This window comes from Aplidium turbinatum, chromosome 2 (assembly GCF_918807975.1).
Source record: "Aplidium turbinatum chromosome 2, kaAplTurb1.1, whole genome shotgun sequence".
Classification (NCBI taxonomy): domain Eukaryota; kingdom Metazoa; phylum Chordata; class Ascidiacea; order Aplousobranchia; family Polyclinidae; genus Aplidium; species Aplidium turbinatum.
Window position 1 is genome coordinate 46,932,804 of NC_137473.1, and position 25,304 is coordinate 46,958,107.

The 25,304-nt window shown below is 36.6% G+C and overlaps 1 protein-coding gene across 1 annotated transcript; it reads right to left on the bottom strand.

Moving 5' to 3' along the window:
- Positions 1-253: 253 nt before the first annotated feature.
- On the bottom strand, positions 254-10,392 carry LOC145765003 (G protein-activated inward rectifier potassium channel 3-like). Its single transcript, XM_082576731.1, has 7 exons — positions 10,014-10,392; positions 9,136-9,287; positions 8,031-8,220; positions 3,974-4,250; positions 3,247-3,393; positions 2,530-2,660; positions 254-1,167 (listed from the first exon to the last, which is right to left on the bottom strand). The coding sequence occupies exons 1-7, from the start codon at positions 10,230-10,232 to the stop codon at positions 808-810; spliced, it is 1,476 nt and encodes a 491-aa protein (XP_082432857.1). The 5' UTR covers positions 10,233-10,392; the 3' UTR covers positions 254-807.
- Positions 10,393-25,304: the final 14,912 nt, after the last annotated feature.

Consider the following 25,304-nt stretch of genomic DNA (forward strand, 5'->3'; position numbering starts at 1 on the left):
AGCGTGGTTATGCCAACGGGTTTACTGTCAGCTTTTGATTAACTTTAAACTTTTACGGCAAAGCAATTATCCTTAGCACAAATTTTAGAGTTTACCAGACAATGCAGTAGAGAGTGCTTGTTGCGCATGTTCCTATGCGTTAATCATTGTATTCTTAGCATTTACTTTTGGAAACTCGTGAATAAATGAAGAGGGCCAGATCGCCTTCACGTTTTTCTAATGCAACTTTAATCATCATTGATTTTATGGGGCAATCTTGTGCCATATTTCACAGTTCACAAGAGCATAAAAGAACTCATGGGTGTTCCGAGTTTTCACTTTCCTTTGCTTGTGCTTACAAAAAACAAACAATTCAATATGAGCAAAGTAGTTTGAACGCCTGGTCAAACTTACGACAGATATAAAACTCAAAATACAAAGAACCCAAAGTGCAAACATTAAACTCGTTCACTTAAAAATTGTTTAACTCATTCAATAGCACTAAAGATGAAAACAGTCTACTTTTCGAAACGTTTGCTGAACATGAATTTTAGCATCTATAACGTGGGATCAGTAAATAAAACAAGCAGGTTTAGCAACTAAATACAATTTATTTGTAGAGCTTTCGCCGCCAGAAGTGCCGCTTCATCAGTACCCTTGTTCAAATAGAATCAAACTTTCCAAATCAACTTTACACAAACTCGATTTCGATTTGAACAAATTTTACAAAAACACATGTGATAAATCTCTACTGTAGCCTACCATCCATTCACGCTTAGCCTATCATTGCTTTTTCAATACACAAATAAGCCAACGCTTACTTTATGCTTAAGTATTATAGTCGTCATCTCGGTTAGTTGCAGCATTATGATGTTTCTGCAGGTTTTCAACGTTCATTGTCATAAGTGGGCTCCCGTTTATTGGGCGGGAGCCGACGTTTAGTTCTGATAAAGTCTTGTTAGTGGTAGAGTTTATTTTGTACGGGTTGGCATCAAAATTTCGTGCCAGTCTATCATCAATGGAGAAACTGCCAGAGTTACTTTTTTCTAGCGAGCATACTCTGGTCATGTTGTCTTTTCGTTTTGTCATGCTTCTTTTGGGTGCAACAAAGGAATAAAATTTTGACTGAGTTCCGTTTTCTTTCACATCAAGTTCAAATTCTTTCATACTGGCCGAAGGCATAGAGACCTGCAATTTTTGCAATCATTCGATAAATTAATTGTTACAACAAACTTCCTAATATTGAATATACAATAGCTCGCTGTAATTTACGTTACCCATTCAGAATTTAGATTTAATTTGTACTTTGCATATGCAATTATGCATTGTACTCTAGAATTTGTCATTGTCTTAAATTAAAAAGTAGGTTGAATTTAAATTAGCTTCAACTTTTTCCTGAAAACATCACGTGACAAGAATTGGGCAAATGGGCATGGTTGAGAGAGGTACGCAATCTGACCATAGCGAAATCTCACAACAAGCATGAGGTTAATTTTCGACAAAATCACAACGGCTTTTTGTAATAGTTATACTCAAGCCTGGTAGTTAAAAGATTTGGGCTCGTATTGGATGGTAAGGAAGAAAACTTCCGTATCTACCTTTAACCATGTTATTTAGTGTCATGCTAAGACTCAGTCGGACGGTCTTGGTCGGTGTCGAATCTGCGATAGTCGCACCATTCGACCAACCAACCAACGAATCGAAGGGACTGATAATACAGACTAGATGGAATGTTCCTTAGTAATACCAACTTGAGGACCAGGAAATCTCAAGGGGTCCCTGGAACGCTTTATTGGGGTCCAAAAATGCATTAATTTCAGGAAAACAAAAAACACATCAAAATTAAAGCGCTAAAACCATATTGTTAGTTCATATATTTAAGAGTAATTTTGCAAAAGTGTTCTCACTCATAAAAGTTCTGTGGTTTGTAAACTTAAAACTTTTTGAAAGGGATTCGCAAAATCTCTTGCCTGTTAGCTATATAAAAAAAAACTCTTGAAATGCCAGCTATTGCTTGATCCCGAGAAAGTAATTTTGGCAACAGTTAGTAAGAAGCTGCATGATTTTGAAATTACAGCAAGTCTTCAAATGGCATATGACTTAGTTGAATTTTGGTACTTGTGTTAACTCGTAGAGCCGAACAACGTAAAAATTTGCACTTTACAGAATGTCACCCACTGTTTAAAAGGATCATGCAGATTTGACAGCATTAAAATATATACACTTGCATCATCAGCTGCGCAAACCTATTCGCACGTTGTCACGGTAGCTTTAAAACTTTTAAAGCTTTAAATTAAAAGGTTACACTTTGATATTCTTGTTACTTTAACCATGCTTTAACCTTCAAAGAAAAACAAGATTATCACTGATGCTGCATCCCTTGAAAAAGTCTTCGGATATAATCGAGCTATAAAGCATGACAAGTCAAGTACAAACGTCGATAAGCCGTGTAGGCTACCAGTTGTCTCAACTTACATTTTTATTTTATGCCAAAGCAAATAAATTATTCCACAAGGTGAGTGCATCCAATTAGCCTATTGACCTACTCACTTCAACAGTGTTATTGAAAGTTGAATGGTCGACCAAATAATATTTAGGAAGAGCATCCAACACTGGAGCAAACCTGTTGCCCCAGAGCACTTCGTCATTGAGATATGATGTTCTAGCTTGACAGATCATTCCTGCAATTTCAAGTTTTCTTGTTAAACCGACTTTTATTTTGATATTGAAAAGGGCCAACTTTCTAAGACATAATCGAACAAAAATCAAAATTTCATGTTTCTACCAAACAAAATACATGTTTCTGACCATAGAATACAGAAAATATGTCAGTCATAATATATGTCTTGAAATAATACGCCTGAATATAGTACAAGACTTTGGGATGATCAATTGATAGATTAAAAAATCTTTATCTTTCGTCTGAGAAATCTTCTTTGTAAGTTTAATCTTGGCAGTCTCAGCAAGTCTATTTGCAAAGGATTCGGAACTCTTTATGAAGGCCCGACCAAGTTTGACAGTAGTGTTACTGTACTTTCGTTTTTTGGTGGTTGCAAATTGTTTCATTCACTATATACAGCATAATAAAGAGCTCTCCTTGCGGAGCGTTACTCAAACACACACCCTAAAACTTGAACCATTGCCGTTTCGTTGAGCCGTTTTATCATTTGAAAAATCGCCCTGTCGAAAAGGACGATTGTTAAATGATGCACGATTGATTGATTTTCTTGAGAATTAAAATGTATCGCAAAGAGACCATCTCACTACCTGTGCTTTCTATCATGCCTTCAAGAATGACAATTATCTCAAATGGTTCACGTTTAATATCTTCCGATGACATGCAGTAGAATGGACTGTCTTCATCAATTTCGTGGCAAACAATGAGGGGAGTCACTAAAAAAAGGTTGTCCGCACCTGCGAGGCAATAAAACTATGTCAACTGTTATACCAAACCATAACTCTGTATCACAAGGTAGCCTACGTGACTCTACATGGAAAGTGTAGATGGGCCCGTACAAATGATGATGTATCAAAACGGTAATTTTTACCGCCGCGACAAAACGAACATGCTTTTTTTTGATTGTGCTAAAATTGGAATTTTTTTTTATTAAAAACTGCCATTGTTATTTGTTTTCTGTAGAATTCATAGCGACTACTGCTCAAAAAAATGTGAGGTAAGGATAGTTGAACTCAAAAGTACGTTGCAATTAATCTATAGTTTTATTGCCTAAGACAGCGCCTCATCTGTTTATTCTTGCGATCAAAACGTTTTTTAACAAGTCTGTCACCAGACCAGCTATATGGAACATGACAACTTTTCGGACTATGAATATCTTCAATAGTTTACTATACACAAAGACATTTCTCATATTTTTACTTAGTTTTGAGATACTCTTCGCACTGTAGGTTCTTTAGTTGCAAGCCATGCATTCGACAAAGTACGTTATCTTAATCAAATTAAAAAAAAACGTATTTATGGAAGCCCTATACCTACCTGAGTCAAATCCAACGTTTATGTCATCTTGATGCAATGCGATAAATTCCCCTTCTTGCGTTTGCCGGGACTTTACCAGTTTGGCTCGAATTCGGCACTGGACCATTAGAGAGTTTCTTAAGTTTGCCACCCTGAACATGAGGCAATACTTTCTGTCCCGCGACGAAATCACGCACTTCTTACTGAATACGAGGGTTGTCGCACGGTTCTTGGGTTGAGAGATTTTGACAAAGACACACCCAATCATGAAAGCATCCAATATATTGCCCAACAGTGCCTGAGAAAAAAAACATTTGGTGAATAACCATGTTTTTTTTTGCACCCAGTGTGACAACATATAGTAGGTTACTCTGCGATCACAAATGCAATACAACAGACAACAGGAATCAGCAAAGTGACATATCAGTCTTCGAGTCAACTGCTCCTTTTAATTTGGTTAGTTTTCATAACACTGTTCTTTCTTTCAAAGGTTTCACCATTAAATTGCCAGTAAAAAATCAATATTTTTAAAGTAGGTTATGTTTGCAAGAAAGATTTTTAAAACATGTAGGCTACTGCAGTTTCAATCCCTATATATTGCTGGAAACTTACAGAATGACAATAAAACAAATTTGATAAACTTTAAATATTTTTATACCGCATTAGTTTTGCTACATGCATGCACAAACACTTTTGATATTCAAAACTATAAATATCTGGAATAGCATCAAGTTTTTTTAATTCAGGTTCATGTCATGTACTATACATTACAACGTGTGTGTATTTGTACGCGAGTGCAGCAAGATGCATGGGCTAATCTAGTCTAACTACTACAATGGGGGATGCAAACTGGGAAATTTTGAACCACTACCTCTCTCCCCTCTCCCTAAAACTTAAAAGTGAACCCAAATTAAATAGTTATTATTTCTAGTTATTTTGTTATCCATTTGCTCTTCCATGAGCAACACACCGCTTCAGTGTTCAGTGCATCCTGGTTAAAAGTAAAACCTTTGTTTTAAATCAGAATCGTCTACTTTTCTTAACACCATTTAAGTTCGTCTCTGCCTTCCCAGTAGAAGATTTAGATGGAGGAAAATGAAGCTGTTGTCAGTACATTGGTAGGAATTTTCAGCAAAACAAGAATAAAATTCCTTTTTTTGTACAGTTAATCCATATTAGCTTAAGAAAGTCGGCTGCATAACCAAGTGGTGAGAGCGTGGTTCCGCACTTCCTTGCCTTCCTGTCCACTTAATCGAAATCTTCAACTACCGGGCTAAGCGTGGGTACGACAAAAAAGCCTAATAAATACGAATTTTAGTTTTTCAAACAGCCTTCCAGTCAATTTTGAAAAACAATTTCTGTAACATAACTTCAAACCTTGTAGAGAAGAGCTATAACTTACCATGTCATGTTATCTCTAAAATTTGTTTATTTAGTCAAGCAATGTATAACTAAGAGCAAAAATTAGTTTGCTGAAAGAGAATAAAAGTTTGCAATTATTAGGAAACGTGTATATTTCGTCGTTAGAGGTAAAAATTATTGACCACATAGCTTGGTTACATTAGTTAACTTTTTCCTCTTAATGAAGTTTATTCCCAAGCGTTGTCGAATCTACACTGTGGTTACAGTAATGCTGCTATTGCATGGAGGTGCAACAAACTTCATGATCGTCTTAACTGTGAAGGCTATAGCTTGACTAAGTATCGTAAGAAAGAAGACTACCAATTTTTGTGCTTGCTTTGTTGTGGCCCTATGATACATAAATTTCGCTCAATGGCAATACCAGTAACGCAGTTAGAAAAAAATGTAAGGGGGAAAAAGCAACTGTTAGAGAGGCAAACATTTTAATTTTTGAAATAAAAAGTTTGTTTAAAAATATAGTTACTGAATGCAGCCAAACATTTATGCAACGTCATTCAACATACATTAAAACCAATTTCTTGAGAGGCAAGATACCTCAACTCTCCATGGTTACGTCCATGGGCAATATGCCATTTAAACGCCAATGTGTAGACCTAATAAGTAATTGCAAAATTCCCCATAAATTTTGTCTCGGACCCTCCTAAACCTAAATCCATCACTATGCCCTCCTAGACTACTAGGCTGTGATGTTCCTGAAGTCACTTCTCAAACTATTGGCAAGGCATCAATTAAAAATGAATGATTAATGATGTGAAGTAGAATGGCATTATTTGTCCTGCGCTGTATTTTCTTGCGCATGGTAAACTACCTAAAATATGTTGAAGTAATGAAAAGACAGAAGCTATAAAGCGAAAAATGATTTTCTTGCCTACAAAATAAACAACCTCGACGTTATAGCATAAAAAGAAACCATTAATTAAATTTTTTTTTAACTTTATTAGCTGTAGTGCAGTGAACCGTCCTTACAGTGGTCTTAAAATTTTTCGGTACAAAACAGACGCTACATTTAGAGCATGCGAAAAAGTAAAGGATAGAGGTTGAAGTAAAAATGGATCTAAAACACAGATTTTGCATGGGTCATCCTTTTTTAAAAACGTGTTTGCAGTTTTTGAAAAGTTTCCTAAGATGAAAAACAAACTTCAAAGGTTATAATTCTCTGACATATCATCCCCACCGTATGTAATTGAAACATTTTGGGACAATTTATTGTATTGCTAAAACTTGTAGTAATGCTAATTTGCATTCATCGAATGCTGGAATTTGCACAACAATCTGATCTCTTATCATTGTTCATAAATTAAAAAATAGATTTTGCCATAACAACAGCATTTCAGCTTGCACATGTATAGGCTAAAAACGAAAAAATTTTTTTTTTAAATCAAAATGAAAAAGTAAAAAATAAGTAAAACGAACAAATAAAGCAAATACTGACACCAACATGCATAATATTCTGTTCTCATCTACAGTACATAGTATTAACTACAAAATTACATAGCTACTATTCTAAACTTAAAACTTGCATTCAACTTTGCAATTGTTTAACTGTTGATGTTAGCGAAAATGAAGGCTACTGCAATTGGCTTTTATATCATAAAACATAAATAAACACACTTTTAACAGACTTCTTGCTCCCTTAAGGGTTTTGTAATAACGTAAGAAAGAAAGTAGAACCGAAATTGTAGAATAAGTTTTAGATTTTTAATATGATTATATTGATTATACTTTGCTTTACACCAGTGTGTCGTTGTTGTTGGGGAGACGTATTTATGAATCACGGAATATGATGGCATAATCTTTGACTTATAAATCGAAAGGCAAGATTGTCTTTTATCATACATCATGGGTGTAGCCATGCCTTTGTTTTTGAAATATTCGTTCGGCAGTCAACGGCAGATTTAATGAATTATTAATATCCAAAATCTGAGAAAGATTTTTGTAACAAGATTTAGCGCCTGATCGAAATAAAATTTCGATATTCTAGAAATCTGTAATAGTCTTTTCCAACTCTTTTTGAATCTTTTTATACTAAGCCTGAACACATTATCAAACAGACATTTAAAATACGTTAATAAAATGGAAAAAAATAAAGTGGTTTAATTAGATCTAAAAAAATTACCCAAATGACATGAATTTAAAAAAAAATCAGCATTATTGTCAACAAGTGATAGCGTAGCAGTTGAAATTAGGCCCAGTTAGATAATACGGTGTTTCAAATGCTGCAAGGTAAAAAAAAATAAGACGAATCAAAAAGTGTCATTTTTTCAACATTTATCTTGATTATAAAATTACATAATTTCAACAATTAGTCGTAAGCCTAGCATCGAAACTTCTCAAGAAACGATCGATTGTGAACTGAAATATTTAACTTCCACAAATGCAAAAATAATAATTGCCTTAGCATTGAAACAAAACACACCCACAGCATTCAATGTTATTTAGATTTACATAGAATTTCCTTTGATTGATCAAGCGGCAATAAGCATATGGGATACCAGATAACAAAATCCGTCATTTCTACATTGATTCAACGTCTGCAGACGTTGAATCAATGTAAAAATAAGGTATTTTGCTGAGTCTGGGATCATGACGCTGGGTATAATTTTTACGCAAAATACGCTCAACACTGCGTTAAGTTTTTGAAAGCAATGAACTTTACCTGAATAACGAAAACAAGAATTGCTTCCCAGCAGTTTTCTGTTATCGCTCTATGTCCGTATCCAATGCTAGTTTCTGTCTCGATGTAAAATAGAAACGCAGTCGGGTAGGAATACACATTTTGGACACAGTTGGATCCGTTTGTTTTCCGAGTACCATTTACTCTTTCTTCATAGCTGATGATGTCATGTCTAAAAACAGCGCAAGGATCATATGTCTAAGAATGAGATGAGCATAAAAAATAAATTTAAGTTGTATTATTATTCGTAATGATATCAGTCAAATCTTTGTGATGTCAGAAATAGCAAGCGTTAACAAGATACTGCACGAAATACCCAGTTTGACTTATTGCATCATAAAGAAAAAAAAATCAAGTTGAGAACAAGTCGACTTCGTGGACGAGCGGTGAAAAGTTTTTCGCGACGATCATGAGGGAGTCTAATCGAAACCCATGGATGGCATCGGCAAAAGACGTAATAAAATACTTGAAGGTGGGTATGAAAAATAGACTCTCTTGTCCTAATTAAAAATCGAAACCATGAACCACCGGTCACGAGCTTGGACGTCACGAACGTGCATTGAAGTTATGCTAACATTAAAGCTGGAGCTTTCGGTCAAGTAGGCTACACTGTTGTACAGTGCGTAAGTATATAACGGTTTGCGTTTTTTTTTTAATTACGTATCTTCAAGTTTGAACCCTATTCTTATCACGTAAAGTTTCGGACTATCGCTTGGAAAAGAATTTCTGGGAGCCACGATACTGTCTGCTTTTGCAGGGGCTGTGGCCCTTTTTGAATTTGTTTTGGTTGAAAACTCACACAACGACTTGGCCATTCATAGAAAACTCAAACTGTGTGGGTTTGTTGAATCAAGGTTCTTTGGCAACACGCAATGTTGCAACTGAAAAGTAATTTTGCTTTCAGAAACAAAACCCAGAGCAAAGCACCTGTTAAAATGTAGGTTTCGCTTTGTTGAGTACGGGGAATATCAAACCTAAGCAAAGTTGTCTATGAGAAAAGTATTCATAAGCAGTTATGGCCTTTTAATTTGGCTATCCAAATTAGACCAGAAAGTTAAGTTTTCTTTATTAACACCAGATCACATACCTCACTAGAGCAATCAAATACCACACAAGTCCAAACATTGACCAGGCAATAATGTACGTGAAAACATAAAACAATAAGTTGTGCTGCCATTTCATGTCCACTAATGTTGTGAAGAAATCTCTCAAATATCTTTTGTGACTTCCTGCAGATTCCTATAAAAAAATTGTTGTATTTAAAAAAAATATTTTGCAGGCATTTCCAAGTTGTAAAGTAAATTCGTATGATAACTTATTGCTAGCCCACGACTGAATTATAATAAAAACAGCAAAGTAAAACAAACCCGTGGAATAACTTGCTGCCAGTCTACGACTGAATTAAACAGCTGTTTGTACGTAGGCTAAGCATTTTATCTGCATTTACTTAACAATATGGGCTATAAGCCCCCATCGATCTGCAGAAGCTTTATAAAACTTGTGGGTCTTGCCAACGTAGCTTATAAGACATATAAGTGATACCTATCAGCTTAGCCGACAAAGGGCTCCAGCTCTAGCCCTCAAAAACAAGCCTTTTTAAAAAATTTAGTTCACGCATTTTACTTTTAAGGCTTTCAATGTGTTTAAATCTACATTAACAATCTGATCAAAAAGACAGCGCAAAAACAAAGTAGGCTGCTTTATTACAACCATGATTTTCTGACTTGGTCACAGTTTATTCAACAGAGGAGCAAGGTAGGTTTGTATAGTGCCTACTATGAGGTATTTAATATTTTATGGTAGGGCCTAATCGATGAAATCTACAATTCTTTCAGGGTATTCTCTTGCTCAAAAAATCGAGCAACACTCTTTTGGTGGAATATAGTATGGGTTACGTACTGAACTGTAACAAAAGCATACTAAGCAAATGTTGATTTTTGCATGCTCTATCAAGACATTGTTTACCTGTTTGATGTTACATCGTCCACTCTTCTGCATAAAACGAACTGTGTTTGCTTTATAAGTTTTTTCGGCTGGTTCTTGAACATTTTCTCCCCGAATCGCGGCAAGCTTCGCGGGCATTTGAACAACTGAGTTTCGTCGCGCTCCCATCATGGCTGGCGTTCCTGGAACTGACAAACTGGCAACTGTCTTTATGTCTGGGCGAAGCGTGTTGGAGCTCATGCTTGTGGTCTATTATCGATTCATCAAAGCTTCAGAAAAACTGAAAATCTAATTCCCCGTGGAAATTTTACTTGTCTGAGAAAAGTCGAGGAAATTGAAAAGCTAAATTACATTTAAGATAAACGTTATGACCAAACTAAATTATTAAATTTCTATTGCAGAGAAGACACAAACTGATTCTGAACAATTGTACAAACAAGTTCAATCCAAAATATAAAAGCAGAAGCTTATTAATTATAAATGTCACTGACAAAGAACAATCGAGTTAAAATAACCACAGCTGACAAGCATAAGCTGAAAAAGGCGTAACCTATACTGCTGCTGTGGCGCATACGTAGGCTAGTAGTCAGGTAAACACCAGCCAATTAGGGCAATTTGATGCTTGTGTCTTGTACATCCATTGGTGCTGGCACTAGCGTTCTGTTTTCAACATCTTTTTATGACAGGAAATGTAAAAGAAACGTAAATCTACCAAAGTTGAAAAAAGCAAACGATGAAACGCAGTAAGGTCAAAATGATTACGCGCAATCATACAACTGCGAATATAGCAAGGAACACCGGGCAGCGTTGAAATATTAATACCTTTCTCGGTACACCCGACCCATATTTTTTTCTGGACTGAATGATGCAGAAACCGGTCCAATTAATAAAAAAATCCTAACCATAAAAATGTATTTATATATCGCAAATAAAATGGATACTTTTTTGTTGTAGCAGATCGCTGGCGATAGCACTGAATATGAAATTATTTTGCAGGTGGTTTCTGAGCAAAAACACAATGCGAAAATATGCATGAACTTAAAGGGAATGCTCAATCCAAACCCGACCCCCATCAAACCAAGCCAAATATCCCCTCCCGATATGGTAGAAGTTAATAATTTGTTTTTATGCCAATTGGTTGGGAAAAGGCGTAAAATCTCATCAGGAAATTTCCATTGATGATACCTGTACTGTGAACATACCTAGCTGAAATATTTATCTATGTTAATGTTGCTTTCCTTGCCATGTTATTTAATCTCTTCATTTTCATAAACTTGTCTTTCAAATACATCACATATAGTATTCCTAAGTTTCACACTGTTTCTTCAATCTATCTTTACTGCTTCTGTAGGAATGATGGTCATGTACTGTACAACAAAATACTGCGAACCCAGACAGCAAGTCAGTCGCTTTTTACATTGATTGAACGTCTGCAGACGTTGAATCAATGTAAAAAAACGACTGACTTGCTGTTTCGGAACATTGCAGGACATTTTTTTATGTTGAATTATGGCTGAATACGGATCACACTAGCCAAGCCTAAAATGGAAGATTGAAAAATACAATGTATTAGCAACAATACACTGCTTTGCGTCTATATTTTAAATAACTAACTATCCAAACTTTTTTTCTTGATTGATTTGATTAGTTTTGACAAGCCATAAATAGCACAAAAACATTTTCAGCATGTTTTCTAAGTGAAAGGTCTGTATCCACCAGAATTGCTTTACTGAACCCAACTCAAGTTATAACATCAAGGGTTAAAAGTTAAAACATGTAGATATGGAAACAGAAGGTCAATGACCTGTGATCAGTGAAGTATAAACCGACATTAAAATGCACTAAAACCACCATTTCGTTGCTTGCGTATCCAAAAGGCGTGTTCACATTCAGTGAAGCACAAACTGACAATAAAATGCACTAAAACGCACCATTCTTTGTTTACGTATGCTGTACAAACAGACAAGTATTTAAAAAATTTTTAGCATTATCACAAGTAAGCAATTATTATCTGATCATTTTTCTATCTATTTTGATTTCACTTTTTACACTAAAGTTAAAGAATTTGAAAGAGCAATAGAAAGAAAAACTACAGTTTTCATTCTATCATTGGATCGAAGACGATAAGAAGAGATAGAATGAAAAAGAGCAGCCTTGATTACATTTTGTTCTAAACAGAACATCTAATCACAATGTAAGTCAATTAACCGACACACTACGATATCTGATAAATGCAAAAAAGAACCACCACAGGTAATTGCAGAATTACATCATACATCATATGTATAAATCACAATCACAATCACAATCAAAATCACAATAAATCAATAATAAAATAAATAATAATAAAATAAATCACAATGTATGTTTCAACCAACTGCGTTTGGTGAGCTTCGTCGGGTTGCAATTTGTGGAAGAAAACTGTTGATACAAAAAAACAAAACAAATTAATATGTAAACCTATCCTACCCTACACAGGCAAATACAGGCTAGCGCCAACTTTTTAACAATAATTATGGTAAAAATAAGTGAATTACAAGCGTCACGTGTAGGCTATATATGGAAAGCATTCGAGCAGCATTGTCGTAAACGGTGACAAAAACATTTTCAATTTTTTGACACACTATTTAGTAAGCTATACCCTCTTGAAAGTGTGCATGAATTTAATAAGTAACACTTTGGGGATGTCATGACTTATGATGTAATTCTGCAATTACCTGTGGTGGTTCTTTTTTGCATTTATCAGATATCGTAGTGTGTCGGTTAATTGACTTACATTTTGTCCAGATGTTTTCGTTGGTCAAACGAGCAATATAATTAAGCATTATTTCAGATGAATAACTAATTTGTTTGTATTCTTCGGATAACTCACTTAACCTTGCAGTGCAAATGCGCCTTAAACCCTCATCGTCATCAGGCGTTTGAAGCTTTTAAATAATAAAGATAAAGACAGCTCAGACTGAATGTTTGATAGTGTTGAACAAGACTTTTTAAAAAAGATTATAAATAATACATGGCTGCTTTTTAAATCTTCGGCCGCAATCTACTGTAAAATTCTCCCTTCTTTTTTTCAAAGAGGTTTTTGTGCGCGATGTAGGCCTAAACGAGCAAATCAAGTATTCAGGGACAAGTTCAAGTGTAAGTTTAAACATGCGACATTTGCAAACGATTAAGATAACCTTGAAAAATAGTTAGTTTCATACTCAGTTACTGAATACTGAGCCTCTGGGGATGAGATAAGATTTTCTTCGCACTATAACTGCTTTCGGCACTAACTATTACTAGAGTAGTGTGGCGTTCTATTGTTATCAGCTTTGCCATCCCACCGCATTGTCAGAAATAAATGTAAATTAAAGAAAAAAGTTTATAAATTTTATGTATGAAACTCTCTCTCTCTTTGAAAATTGCAGCAAATAATTTATATTCTTCGACAAGCCTTTGATGCATTAAAAAATAAAAATTTGAATTTTAAAGTTGTGAAACCACACCTACGCTGTGTATGGTATATTGTTAACTAGAGGTTCTAGAGCAGTGGTTCCCAACCTTTTTGTTGTCACAGACCCCTTTAGACAAATTGTTAATTCTGCGGACCCCTACCTAAATTTTTCCCGAAACTCAATTAACATAGCCTACCATAGGCGCCTAAGCCGTGGGGGCCAGGCCCCCACGCATATTTCTGCGTGAGAGCAACTTTTTACTGCTGTAGTGATAAATAAAACAATAGATGAACTAGCGATCGGCAGCAGGAAAACATTTTTTTAAATGCAAACCGCAACAGCTTCGCCATAAATAATCACTAGAACGAGTAGCGATGCTACAATCCCACCCCAGACAAAAAAAATCTGTCGTTTTTACATTGATTTAACGTCTGCAGACGTTGAATCAATGTAAAAATGACTGATTTTGCTGCCTGGGACATAGCAACAATCTACTATTTTGCGTCGATTCAATGTCATCAGATGTTGAATGTACCCAAAAACAACATAATTTGCTGCGTAGACGCAGCGTGAGTTTAGCTTAATGCGCTTGCAAACAGACTTGATGTCTCTTTCGAAAGTCGAAACCTCTGCACTCTCTGCAGTGAATCGCTCACTGTGAAAATGAGCTTGAAGTTGCGGCCCGAGGTAACCACTAACCAACGCAACAAGGGCTGGTACAAACCGCATTGCGTACACGCGGCATAATTAACGCAGCAACGGACTCGCACAACCTGTATGGCGCACACACGACCGACGACCGTTGCCATAGAAACCCGATCAAAGGCGGGAATATGCGCATCTTTTGTTTCATCTGCAACACGAAAACGGGCGTTTTACAGCGAATTGAAAGCAGGTCAGTCATAAGTTGCAACATTGTAGTGAAAAGAGAGCAATGTCAAGTCGAAAACTTAATCAAACGTCTCTCCGTAACTATTTTTCAAGGGCTGTTTAGTGTTTACGGATGTCAGCAACTTTTAAATTTATTCAAGGTGACGTGATGTTGAATTGATGTAAACATGAATGATTTTGCTTTCAACAGGTATATTTTCAAGCGTATGATCAAGTTAGTATTTTCATTCCATTTACAGTATACCTTTTAGTAAACCTTTTCGTCTCTGTTTCATGCTAATAAATCTAGTTCGTTGCTAAACTTTATGTTGTGCTTAGCTTAAAGAGTCGCAGTCCATCAACCGCTATCCGCTAGCCCACGCAGGCGCATGGCATGCAAAGTGGTCGAGTTTTGTTTATAATAATTAACGGTAGGTCGAACGTAGCCATAACTCCGAGTGTGGCAATAAAAGCAATCCTAGTGTGACAACATAAGTACGTCATCCATCTGCGTGACATTTTGCTGAATTTACGTTGCTGCTGATGAAACACGCTTTCGCCCCCACGGCCAAAAAAATAGTTAGGTGCCTATGTAGCCTACTATTATTGACTTGTAATAACTATAGGCTACTACTCAACTACTGTATACTGTGTCATATTGCATTGCCGCTATGACTCCTGCGGCAAATATCAGGTTAAACAGTTGCTCAAATACGAAAATGAATGAATTGTTCAAGAAATGTCAGCAGTATTTGAATATTAAGGTGACCCAAAGTGCCATGCCGAAACTTTTTTAACGTAAGAAAATTTAATGAGAGGGCTGTTGTTGCCTTTCCTGAACTAAACGACTAAACTGTGGTTGAGTTTTTGACAATGCAGCACGCATGTCATCCTCAACGTCCAGGCGATTTCGATGTTTAGTTTTTATTGTAACAAAAGCTGAGAATCCTGCCTCGCAAAGGTAAGTGGTTATGAATGGTAACAAAACAATAATCGCTTGCTTTGCCAAGAATGGGTAGGTTTGCAGTTGTGAGCACCAAAATTCTTCCACAGCTTTTGAATGAAATTCAATGCGTTGTGGTAGATGTAGTTTAAGGTCAATGTACACACTGTAGGCAGCAGCATAGATTTATTTTAATGCATAGCCTACCGGTACAGTTTATTCTCGCGGGATTGAGCTTCACACATTTGCATTTAAAGAGAGAAATGAAAGTACAAAGATCGCTTTTTTTTCAAAATTCATCAAGATAATCACGGACCCCCACCAAGGGGTCCGCGGACTCCAGGTTGGGAACCACTGTTCTAGAGGTTTGTGTCGATAACAAGAGCAGGCGTGACAAAATACAGTACATCCTTTTGATTAAAATGTCATGTTTATATACGCAAAAATATAAACAAATAAGGAGTCCAAGTTTTACATTTAATTTGACAAAGGGGGAATAGTATTTCCTCTTACCCCTTTAACAATATTTACGCCCCTGACACTTATGCAAGCGTACGCTGTTACCCATCTCCAATACCCTAAGCTTCCCAAACAACATTGCAGAAACTGCTAACTAACCAGCAATCACCTACAATTTCTAGACAGTTAAATTTCAAAGTAACGTTTTGCACTTCTTAAAACTAGGTGGGTTGGTTGGTTTTGAATCTTTATCCTCGGACTGACAAAGCTTTGATAGGTTATTCCTGGTAGTTTCGCATACTTGTAGAGGCTCTTGATGTAGGGCCGGCAGAGATGGGCAAGATCACCAGTATTGGTGATCTTGAAGATCAAGATCAAGATCACCAAGAATAGGTGATCTTGAAGATCAAGATCAAGATCACCAAACTATGTGATCTTTAAGATCAAGATCAAGATCGTGATCTTGAAGATCAAGATCACTTTCAAGATCACTTTTTGTGTACTTGAAAAATAATGAAGTTTTTGATCAATGATGTTGCAAAACATAATTACTATAAGCAACCTGGGTAAAGGTATATAGTTGGTATTGCTAACTTTTACTTTTAACTACTCGATCGCTGGCCTAAGAATTGTAATAAGTTAGTGACTGTTGCTATTAGACCTATCAATTGTTGACGTAGTTTGCCTAGAATCGCAACGTCACACCCAAGGCCGAGGTTAATTATAGTAGTTCTGAAAAAGTCGCAAAATTTGCAATTAGTTTTATACTTTGTATTTATAATAAATAAATAAAAATAAACTTTGAACTGCATCATTTTTTACCAAATTTTAGTTTGGTTCATGTGGGAGTTTTTATTCGTGTTACTAAGTAGTTATAACTTTCACTGTATTATGTCAATGTTTATTGCACCATTTACCCATCTGGCAACCTTGATACTGTTGTCTGCTATCAAAAAAGTTCAGAGGTTTGCGGTCAGACAAACCGCTCCATACTCAGACCGTAAACAAGTCTTGGTCTGGTTGATTTGCTGCAATAAACCACTTTACATGACCAAAGTCGGCTAGAGTCCAGATTTTTTAACACCGCCATTCTAGACTTTTGAAATATCTAAAATTGGGTCAAAGAAAGAAAACATTTCTTTAAAATTCACACATGGAAATTGTGAACAAAGTTAAATCATTTTTTATTATACGTCAACATAAAGTACACGGAAGTTGACTTCTTTATTATGACCAACACAGAAAACTTTTTCAATTTTGAAATGGCAACACTGACCAGATTAGATGGAGACTTTAAATCGTCTTTTGTTGGACACATATCATATTAACAGTGACTTAATGTTAGTAGTTGCCACTAACTACTTTGTACAGTACGAGTTCTAAAAAAATGACTCTATCTAGTAAGTAAACTTCAATTTTAAAGTGATCTTGATCTTATTGTTCTTCAAGATCAAGATCACTAAAAAAAAAGTGATCTTAGATCAAGATCAAGATCACCAAAAAAAAAGTGATCTTGAAGATCAAGATCAAGATCACGATCTTGATCTTCAAGATCACTTGTGATCTTCAAGATCAAGATCACGCCCATCTCTGAGGGCCGGTTACCGAGATTGACAGAGTGAAGTTTCCGACTGTTGAAATGTTGTTGCCGGAAAATTATTCCATTCGCTAGGTGCCGCTGAATGGAGAGCAGTCCTGAAATGCGTTGCTCAAGCGCACACCCGCAGAGTCGAACCAGCGCCAGGTGATCTTGAGCCGAACGCGTAACCACTGAATACACGTGTACGCAATATTGGTGTGTTGAAGACCTGACGTTTACAATCCTTTGCAATTTTTTGTTTAAATTGATAGTTGTAAGGCTGTGGCACTGATTTCATCCAGACATTACTTCGGTTGTAAACTGGTGCAGAAAAATAGGATCTTTAAAACAAGCGTTACAAAACTGCAAAACAGCAACAAGCTGCATTTTTGAAGTATTTGAACTTTTCTAGGTATTTTCTTGCTCGTCGAATCAAATTCCCAATTACAAATGTACAAAAGATGAAAACGGGTTTCTATCCAATAAAACTGTTAAAATCAGTCACTAAAGTATGTTAGGCTACTGCCGCTTGCCTATGTAGACTGCGGAAGAAATACAAGTCGGGAATAATATCAGACACTAGCCTATAAACGAGAAGTTTGAAACGTGGTTTTCATTGGAATCGGCTACACAATTTTATCTCTTCGTTTGAACAAAAATACTGCGAAAGCTAAAGTGATAATGAGTAAGGATAAAGGTCTTAAATAAGAATCCTTAACAGTAAATCTGATTATACTGTTCTAAACCTGAGTCTGACAAGCTTTACTTTTTAAACTACAGAACGCACACAAAAGAAAAACAAAACTGTCTCTGCATTTGAAAGTTATGTTTAGTGACTAGACTAGAAGTGTTGGCCTACTAAGCGAAACTTTTCTCAAAGAAATTTCGAAACAGAATGAATAGAATCAAGGCAATCTGTTTGTGTCGAAACAAAATATAGCTTCGTTTCAAACAGTTTATTGTTAGACCAAAACTGCTTTTTGTAGAATGAAAACACTTCTTTCTAGCTTAAGTACCAACCTCATTCGCTCCGTAAGGTTATGTGAATAAAAATAACTACCCTTTAGATGACGATAAAACTAAACGGGTTAAAAATGTGCAGCTTAGAGATAATTGGTTTGTGGGCCAAACGTAAATACTCATTACTGAATTTAATTGTGGGGATTCTTAATGGCTTATTGATCTGTGCTTTATGGACTGTCAAGAGTTCAGTAGTTTTCTCTGGGGAGACTCGCTTGCCTTGCGATAAATAAAAAATTAATCAGTTTTTCCTCAACAGGAGCTAATTAACTTACAAAGATTTGGCAAAATTTCCGAGCACTTAAGCACTACGGCTTGCCAATGTAAACCACGACACAAATACAAGTAATATATTGAGGTTAATTGATTCCAAATAAAATAGACTTCAATTTAAATCTCAAGCAAAAGTTTATAACGTGAAGTTCACTTGACTTGATAATGAAACTTATCTCTTTATTTTCTTTGTAACTATCAACTTCACCGATGGTCAAAAGTTTAACAATTTCCTTTCCAGTAGACGGGTCACTGGTAGCACACTGCTCTACCTGCATTTATGTTGACCTGCCGATTTTTTGTTAATGCTTAAAACAACTGACTTTCTGACCGGGTTGCGACCAACGATCTAGTGGAAAAAACTATGACGTCGGTGGAAAGTCTTCACTCGTCTGCACTAACTTCACAATATCACCAATCTTCATCATAAACATCATTATCTTCCTGGATGTACTTGCACCTGCCCAAACATCTCACCTGAGTTGCCGCCACTGCTCAAGGCTGATAAAAGGCAGGGCCTCTCGACCCTAGGCGTGGCGAAGAAGTGATCATCATCTAATCACTTAACTGTCCTAGCCTGATGTGATAGCAAGGAAATAACGTAGTAACTTCTGATCTTTCGTAGTTAAACTCCCTTCACAAATCTCGCTGTAGTTATGGCCACAAAAGTGGACTGCGCTGGCGCCTGGCAGTAAAGACAAACGCCAGGCTGCCACAGCATCATGAAGTAAGTCGATATCAGGCAATGTTTGAGTGATCAGCGCTATCGTTTCAATTTTTAATTGACAACCTTTTTGGCTAAATTAATTATTATTATCAGTATCATCCTTCTGAACATTGAAAGACCGCCTTTACTCTATGAAGCACCATTTGAACCCTTCTCACACGTTCCCAAATTTTCGTCGCTTCATGCAGCAAATACATGAGATCATAAAAATCACAAGTATTAACGTTATTTAGATTTAACGGCTAAGCGCAACATAATAAACTAAAATAACTTCAAACTTTGTTGAGTAATTTGCTTCTACAAAATATTTTATGGTGTCTATGTGTTTAACGGTTTGTCTTCTTCTTCTAGTCTGGAACAATTGAACCTTGAACTGAAAGGTTTGTCTTCTGTTATAACAAGTCCTAAACAAACGAAAGATTTTTCCTTACAAACTATTTTTTGCATCTATACCTACACTCTTCCTATTTTTGTAACTTCTCCTTTCACCTTATCTCGACTTACATTTTTCAGTTTATGGGTATTTTACCTTCAATCTTTCTCATTTATGATGCGTTGTAGCAATCCTTCTGCTAACTTTGATAACAAAAGTTCAGGGATGAAGGAACCACGTGGGCCTCGTGGGCCTGGGACCACCCACTTTATTTTTTAAGGGCCACCCACTTTTGAAAGCCAAATTTCTTTGAAAAAGTAGCGAAAACGGCAAATCAGAGAGGGAGTTCCAAAAAAAGATCGTCACTCATTTGATACACACTAGTTTGATCATCTTTGATAGCTCAATGATGAAATCCAATCTTCAAACTTTTCTGTTGAGCCCACTATTGATGTGCAGCATTGTGGGTGTGGTTGCGTGTGACTGGTGGAGCATTCTATCAATCAATATAATTATTCTCTATGCTCTATATGGTTAGAACAGTGATATCATTACACATATGCACGATTGCACGTATACTGTATAATGTTGCATATTATTACTCCCAGGGATGGAGGAACCATTTTAAAAGTAGGTGGGCCCAAAGGCGTAGCAGTCAAAGTTAATCAAACTTCTGGGGGGCTTCGCCCCCCAGACCCCCATGACATTGCTGCATTCCTAATACTTCAAATCGCTTATACATTGTGTTTTCATGATTGCCTTTTATGCCAACCAGTGAAAAATTTCCATTTTTGGGTCCGATTTGGCCAAATAAATTACAAAATTGTTAAATTGCTCTATAGCGCTGTACAAAATATGGCGATGTACACACAAATAAAAAGGCAACAATACACACACAGTTATAATACCAACCTGGGAGAAATAATCTGCAGCATTACACAGTAGGCCGACGTGCATGCACTGCATAGTATGTAATGATATCATTGTTTTAACCTTGGAGAACAATTAGATTGATATATAGATTACCACACGCAACCACACCCACACGTGCTTCCCATCAACAGTGGGCTCAAGAGAAAAGTTTGAAGATTAGATTTCATCATTGAGCTATCAAAGATAACACAGGCAAACAAAATTTTTTTTTTTTAAAGGCACGGCATGTGAGAGTCATTTTAGGGTATTTCGAGGCCCCTGATTCCGAAAATGCACTTTTTTTTCGAATTGGCTCTAGTTTTTAAGATTGCCTACAGCAAAAACATTTTTTTTGCAATTTTGAGCCTCTATAGATTTAACATCGTGTCGTTTATTACATAGACAAAACTGAAAGTAATCCTAGGCACATTTCTGAGTTGTATAAACGCCATTTGAAATCAATCACCTTAATACTGTATATTTGTTGACTTCAACAATATCAGACTTACTAACTAAGCTACTAAGTACAAATAAAATACATACATTGTTTTGCTTAACAAACTAGACGAATAAGCAAAACAAAGCCATCAATAAACAAACGCAATTCTTTATTATGGTAGACTTACCATAGGCCTACTGAGCAACACCCATCAAGGTACGAAGGCCATTTATACCGTATCAATAAAGTAGCTGCTTAAAATTTTATCCTTGTTACGGAAGAATGTAATCTTGGTTCGAAATTCAATTCCTGGTAGTTTCGAAAATTCGAAGAAACTAAGTGCATTTTTGGAATCAGGGCCCTGAAATAGGCCTACTCTGAAATGACTCTCACCTTTTGTGTCAAAATTGTTTTGTTGGCCTGTGTAATCAAACTAGTGTGTATCAAATGAGTGAAGAGTTTTTTTTTGGAAATCCTTCTCTAAAATACCGTTTTCACTACCTTTTCAAAGAAATTTGGCTTTCAAAAGTGGGTGGGCCAGGCCCACCCAGAAAATAAAGTAGGTGGGCCCAGGCCCACGAGGCCCACGTGGTTCCTCCATCCCTGATTACTCCCAGGTGGTATTAGGCCTATAACTGTGTGTGTATTGTTGCCTTTTTATTTGTGTGTACATCGCCACATTTTGTACAGCGCTATAGAGCAATTCAACAATTTTGTAAATTTTTTTGACCAAATCCGGCCCAAAAATGGAAAATTTTGCCTGTTGGCACGAAAGGCAATTATGAAAACGCAATGTGTAAACCAGGGGTCGGCAACCTTTTTCTAACAGCGGGCCAAAGCCAAATTTTACATGGTCTTGGCGGGCCGTAGCCTATTAATACCAATTTTGATAGATTCACAGGCATGATTTCAAAACGTTGACGTAGCCTAATGCCTTCAGAATAGCGGCTAGTAATATCCTTGACGGGAATCAGCTGAACAAATTCTTAAACATCAAAATCTTTGTTTACTGCACGCACAAATACTGCCAGCTCAGCTGTAGGCTTACCGGTATCTGTCGTGTCTGTGCTCTCATCTATTGCCATTGCGAAGAACTGTAGATATACAATAACTTTTTGCTAGATGTTACGTTCTCCGATATCTCTTCTTTTCGTCGAGTTACCGTTCTTGTTGAAAGACTTAGGCCTATATCTGAAAAGTAGTTTTTTTTTTTCCTTTGGACTTATGTTTTCAATAACATCCACCTTACACCTTTTCCCAAATTCTCCATCACTATACGATTTCTTGTCTTTTGCTATTGATTGTGCTACCTTGTAGCTAGCAAAAGAATTCTCTGATTCATTAGTTTTCCTTTCCTTTGTTACAGAGAAATTTGCTGTTTTAAAGCTATTTTTGAGTAGATTAACTTTTCCGTTCCTTATTGTTTGACCCATTAACGTGGAAAAAATAATATGTTTTGTATCACAATGGCGCTTTATGTTGAGTTCTTCGTTTATACAAACGGAAACGCTGCAAATCAAAGACGTGGGCCTAGTAAAATGATTAATGAAAAGTACTTGTTCTTCCATTCGATTATACTGTCATAAACCACTGGCTTGGCCACATATTTTTATAATTTGTAAAGGAGCGGCGGGCCGGTTGATTTTTTTTTGGCGGGCCGTAGGTTGCCGACTACTGGTGTAAACGATTTGAAATAATGGGAATGCAACAATGTTCTGGGGGGTCTGGGGCCTTCGCCCCCCACAAGTTGGATTGACTTTGACTGCTGCGCCTCTGGGCCCACCTACTTTTAAAATGGTTCCTCCATCCCTGCAAAAGTTGTCTATCTCACATTCCTTCTGCAGATGTTGGTGGTAGGCTACGATCAATTATCATCAACTCACTGGCCTGTTAAAATCTTTATTCTTTAAACTGAGATTGAGGCCTCAGGTTAATCCTTTGATCTCACTTTTCTGGTTAAACTCTTTTCAAAGTGTTTCTTAAAGCAATGACTTTATAAAATGCGGCTCCAACTTTCTCAGTGCAATAATAATGGATTAATAAAAAACGAATAAATGAAAAAAAGCTACATTAAGTGGCTTTAAGAAGTACAGAATACCTTGAAAAACGCTTTTCCATAGAAAATCGACCAAATTTCTATTGATTGCGGGACTGATAGCAACTTCTAAATAAAAACCAGAATTGACTGTGGCATGTGAATTCAGAATCGATTTCATTTCCATTCTTGATGTCATAAATCTTGTTCAAATAAAAAAATATGTGGCAGAGCTGTTGCTAAAGCGACGGTTTGAGACATCGAAGCGGCATTGAAAAAATCTAATTTGCTGTTGATATTGATAAAATGAACGGAACAGACGCTCCAGCTAACCGCAAGGAGGGAGTTTGTCCAAATCAAAAAGGCAGGAACATTTTGCGTCGAAACAGCAATTACTTGCGTTCGAAAATCTCACGCTATTCTTTGAAATTGTGTTCATTATCTTGAAGCCTTCCCAATTCTAACACCAAGCAATCAAAGTGCTGTGAAGTGAAAATGACCAATTTTCCACCAGATGAAATAGCAATTAGACTGTATTTCTTATTTTCCGATCAATGATCATGTTACACTATTTTTTTCCTTCGGCAATTTAGCGGCTGATGTACGCAAGTTAATATGAGTTAGGCTTTAGGCAGGGAAATCTGGATATCCCTAGTTTTAGTTTAGGTTACTATTGTTTTAAACTTTGTGAGTGCTTTAGGGCAGTTTAAATCCAAGTATCTATTCTCCTGCTTTTCTTTCCTACCCTTTCCACATATTACTTCAAAAATTGTAATTTTTCTCCGGCCATCTGAACGGTTCTAACAAGGCCAAAAGCATCATGGGATATCTGAACCGACCCTTTTAAAACGTCATTGCAAACTGATCAACGAAGAAACCAGCTGTAGCTTACAATCCTGAAACGCATGGGCTCCGTTAGAGGGGGGGCCGCGGGGGTGATTACCCCCCCCCCAATTAAAGTGGGGGGGGGGTAACTAATGCAAAATTACCCCCCCCCCCCACTAATGTAGAGATAAAAAATTAATTTCTAATATTTTTTCTACTTTTGTGTTTTATTTTCATTTTTTTATTTTGTTGCACAATTTTTTAGTTGTTAGCTTGGAAACTCCGACTCGCAAGACAACGCAAATATGCAATAGAGACCTGCATAATGCTATGGAAATTGTTCAAGAGAAGTAGTTTGCAAAATCAGTCTAGCAAGTTCAAAATCTCTCTGTAGGAGGAATCCCACCATGGCTTGCACACTTTGTGCCAAACAAGATAGCTGACACGTGTACCGGCCATTTCTTCAGTGTTGTCCAACTACGAAGCCTTGCTAAACACACTTCAAAATTTCAACAATGCGAAATCATTAGGCCTTTATTCCCAATTATTGCAAGGCAAAACATACTTTGCATTGCAGTTTTGCCAAGTTTTATTCAAACCACTTGAAAAGATAACTGGCCTGTTGCAGATCAAGTCTTATACCATCAGCGACATGATGGAGCTGGCTGAAAACTCAAAAGTTAATTAGCAGAGTATTAGAAATGAAGAACAATTTATGCAGTTATACAAGGAATTTCAGCAGCAAGTAGATAGCTTAGGCTTAGCTAAAGTCCAAATTTCAAGAAAGCGCTTTGAGCAAAGTGCTTCCCATGACCTCGCTTCTCATTACAGAAGGCAGTTCTATGCATCTATTGAGAGCATAGTGCACGGCCTCACCCACCGCTTCAATGGCGAAGAAATTAAAACTCACCAAATGCTTGAAGTTTTAGTATCTGGCACAGTCAAAGACAGTGCTGTTACAGCGTTGGAACGATATGGCTTCGACTTGAAAATTTTGGGCCAAGATTTAAGCCACTTCCATCAGAAATTTGGGCCGATCAAGTATGTGTGCGATGTTCGTAACAAGTTAATGGGACTTAGGCCTATTCTTGTAAAGATTTTTATGCCAGTGTGGAAAAACTTGTAAAATTGCTATTGGTCAATGGCGATTCTTCTGCAGAAGCTGAAAGATCGTTTAGCTTGCTACGCCGCTTAAAACATGGCTCCGAAGCACAATGACTGCTTCAAGACTCAATTTCATTGCCATGTGCCATGCCCATTAAGTGTATTTGGATGAACTAAGTGTAGATGAAATCTGCAAAAGAATTTTTTTCAACAATACACAAAGATTTAAAGTCTTTGGCGACTTCTGACTGTTGTGCTTAGAATAGAAGCAGAGTGCACACAGTGTTTTGTTTGAGTTGAGGTGTTCGTTTATAAT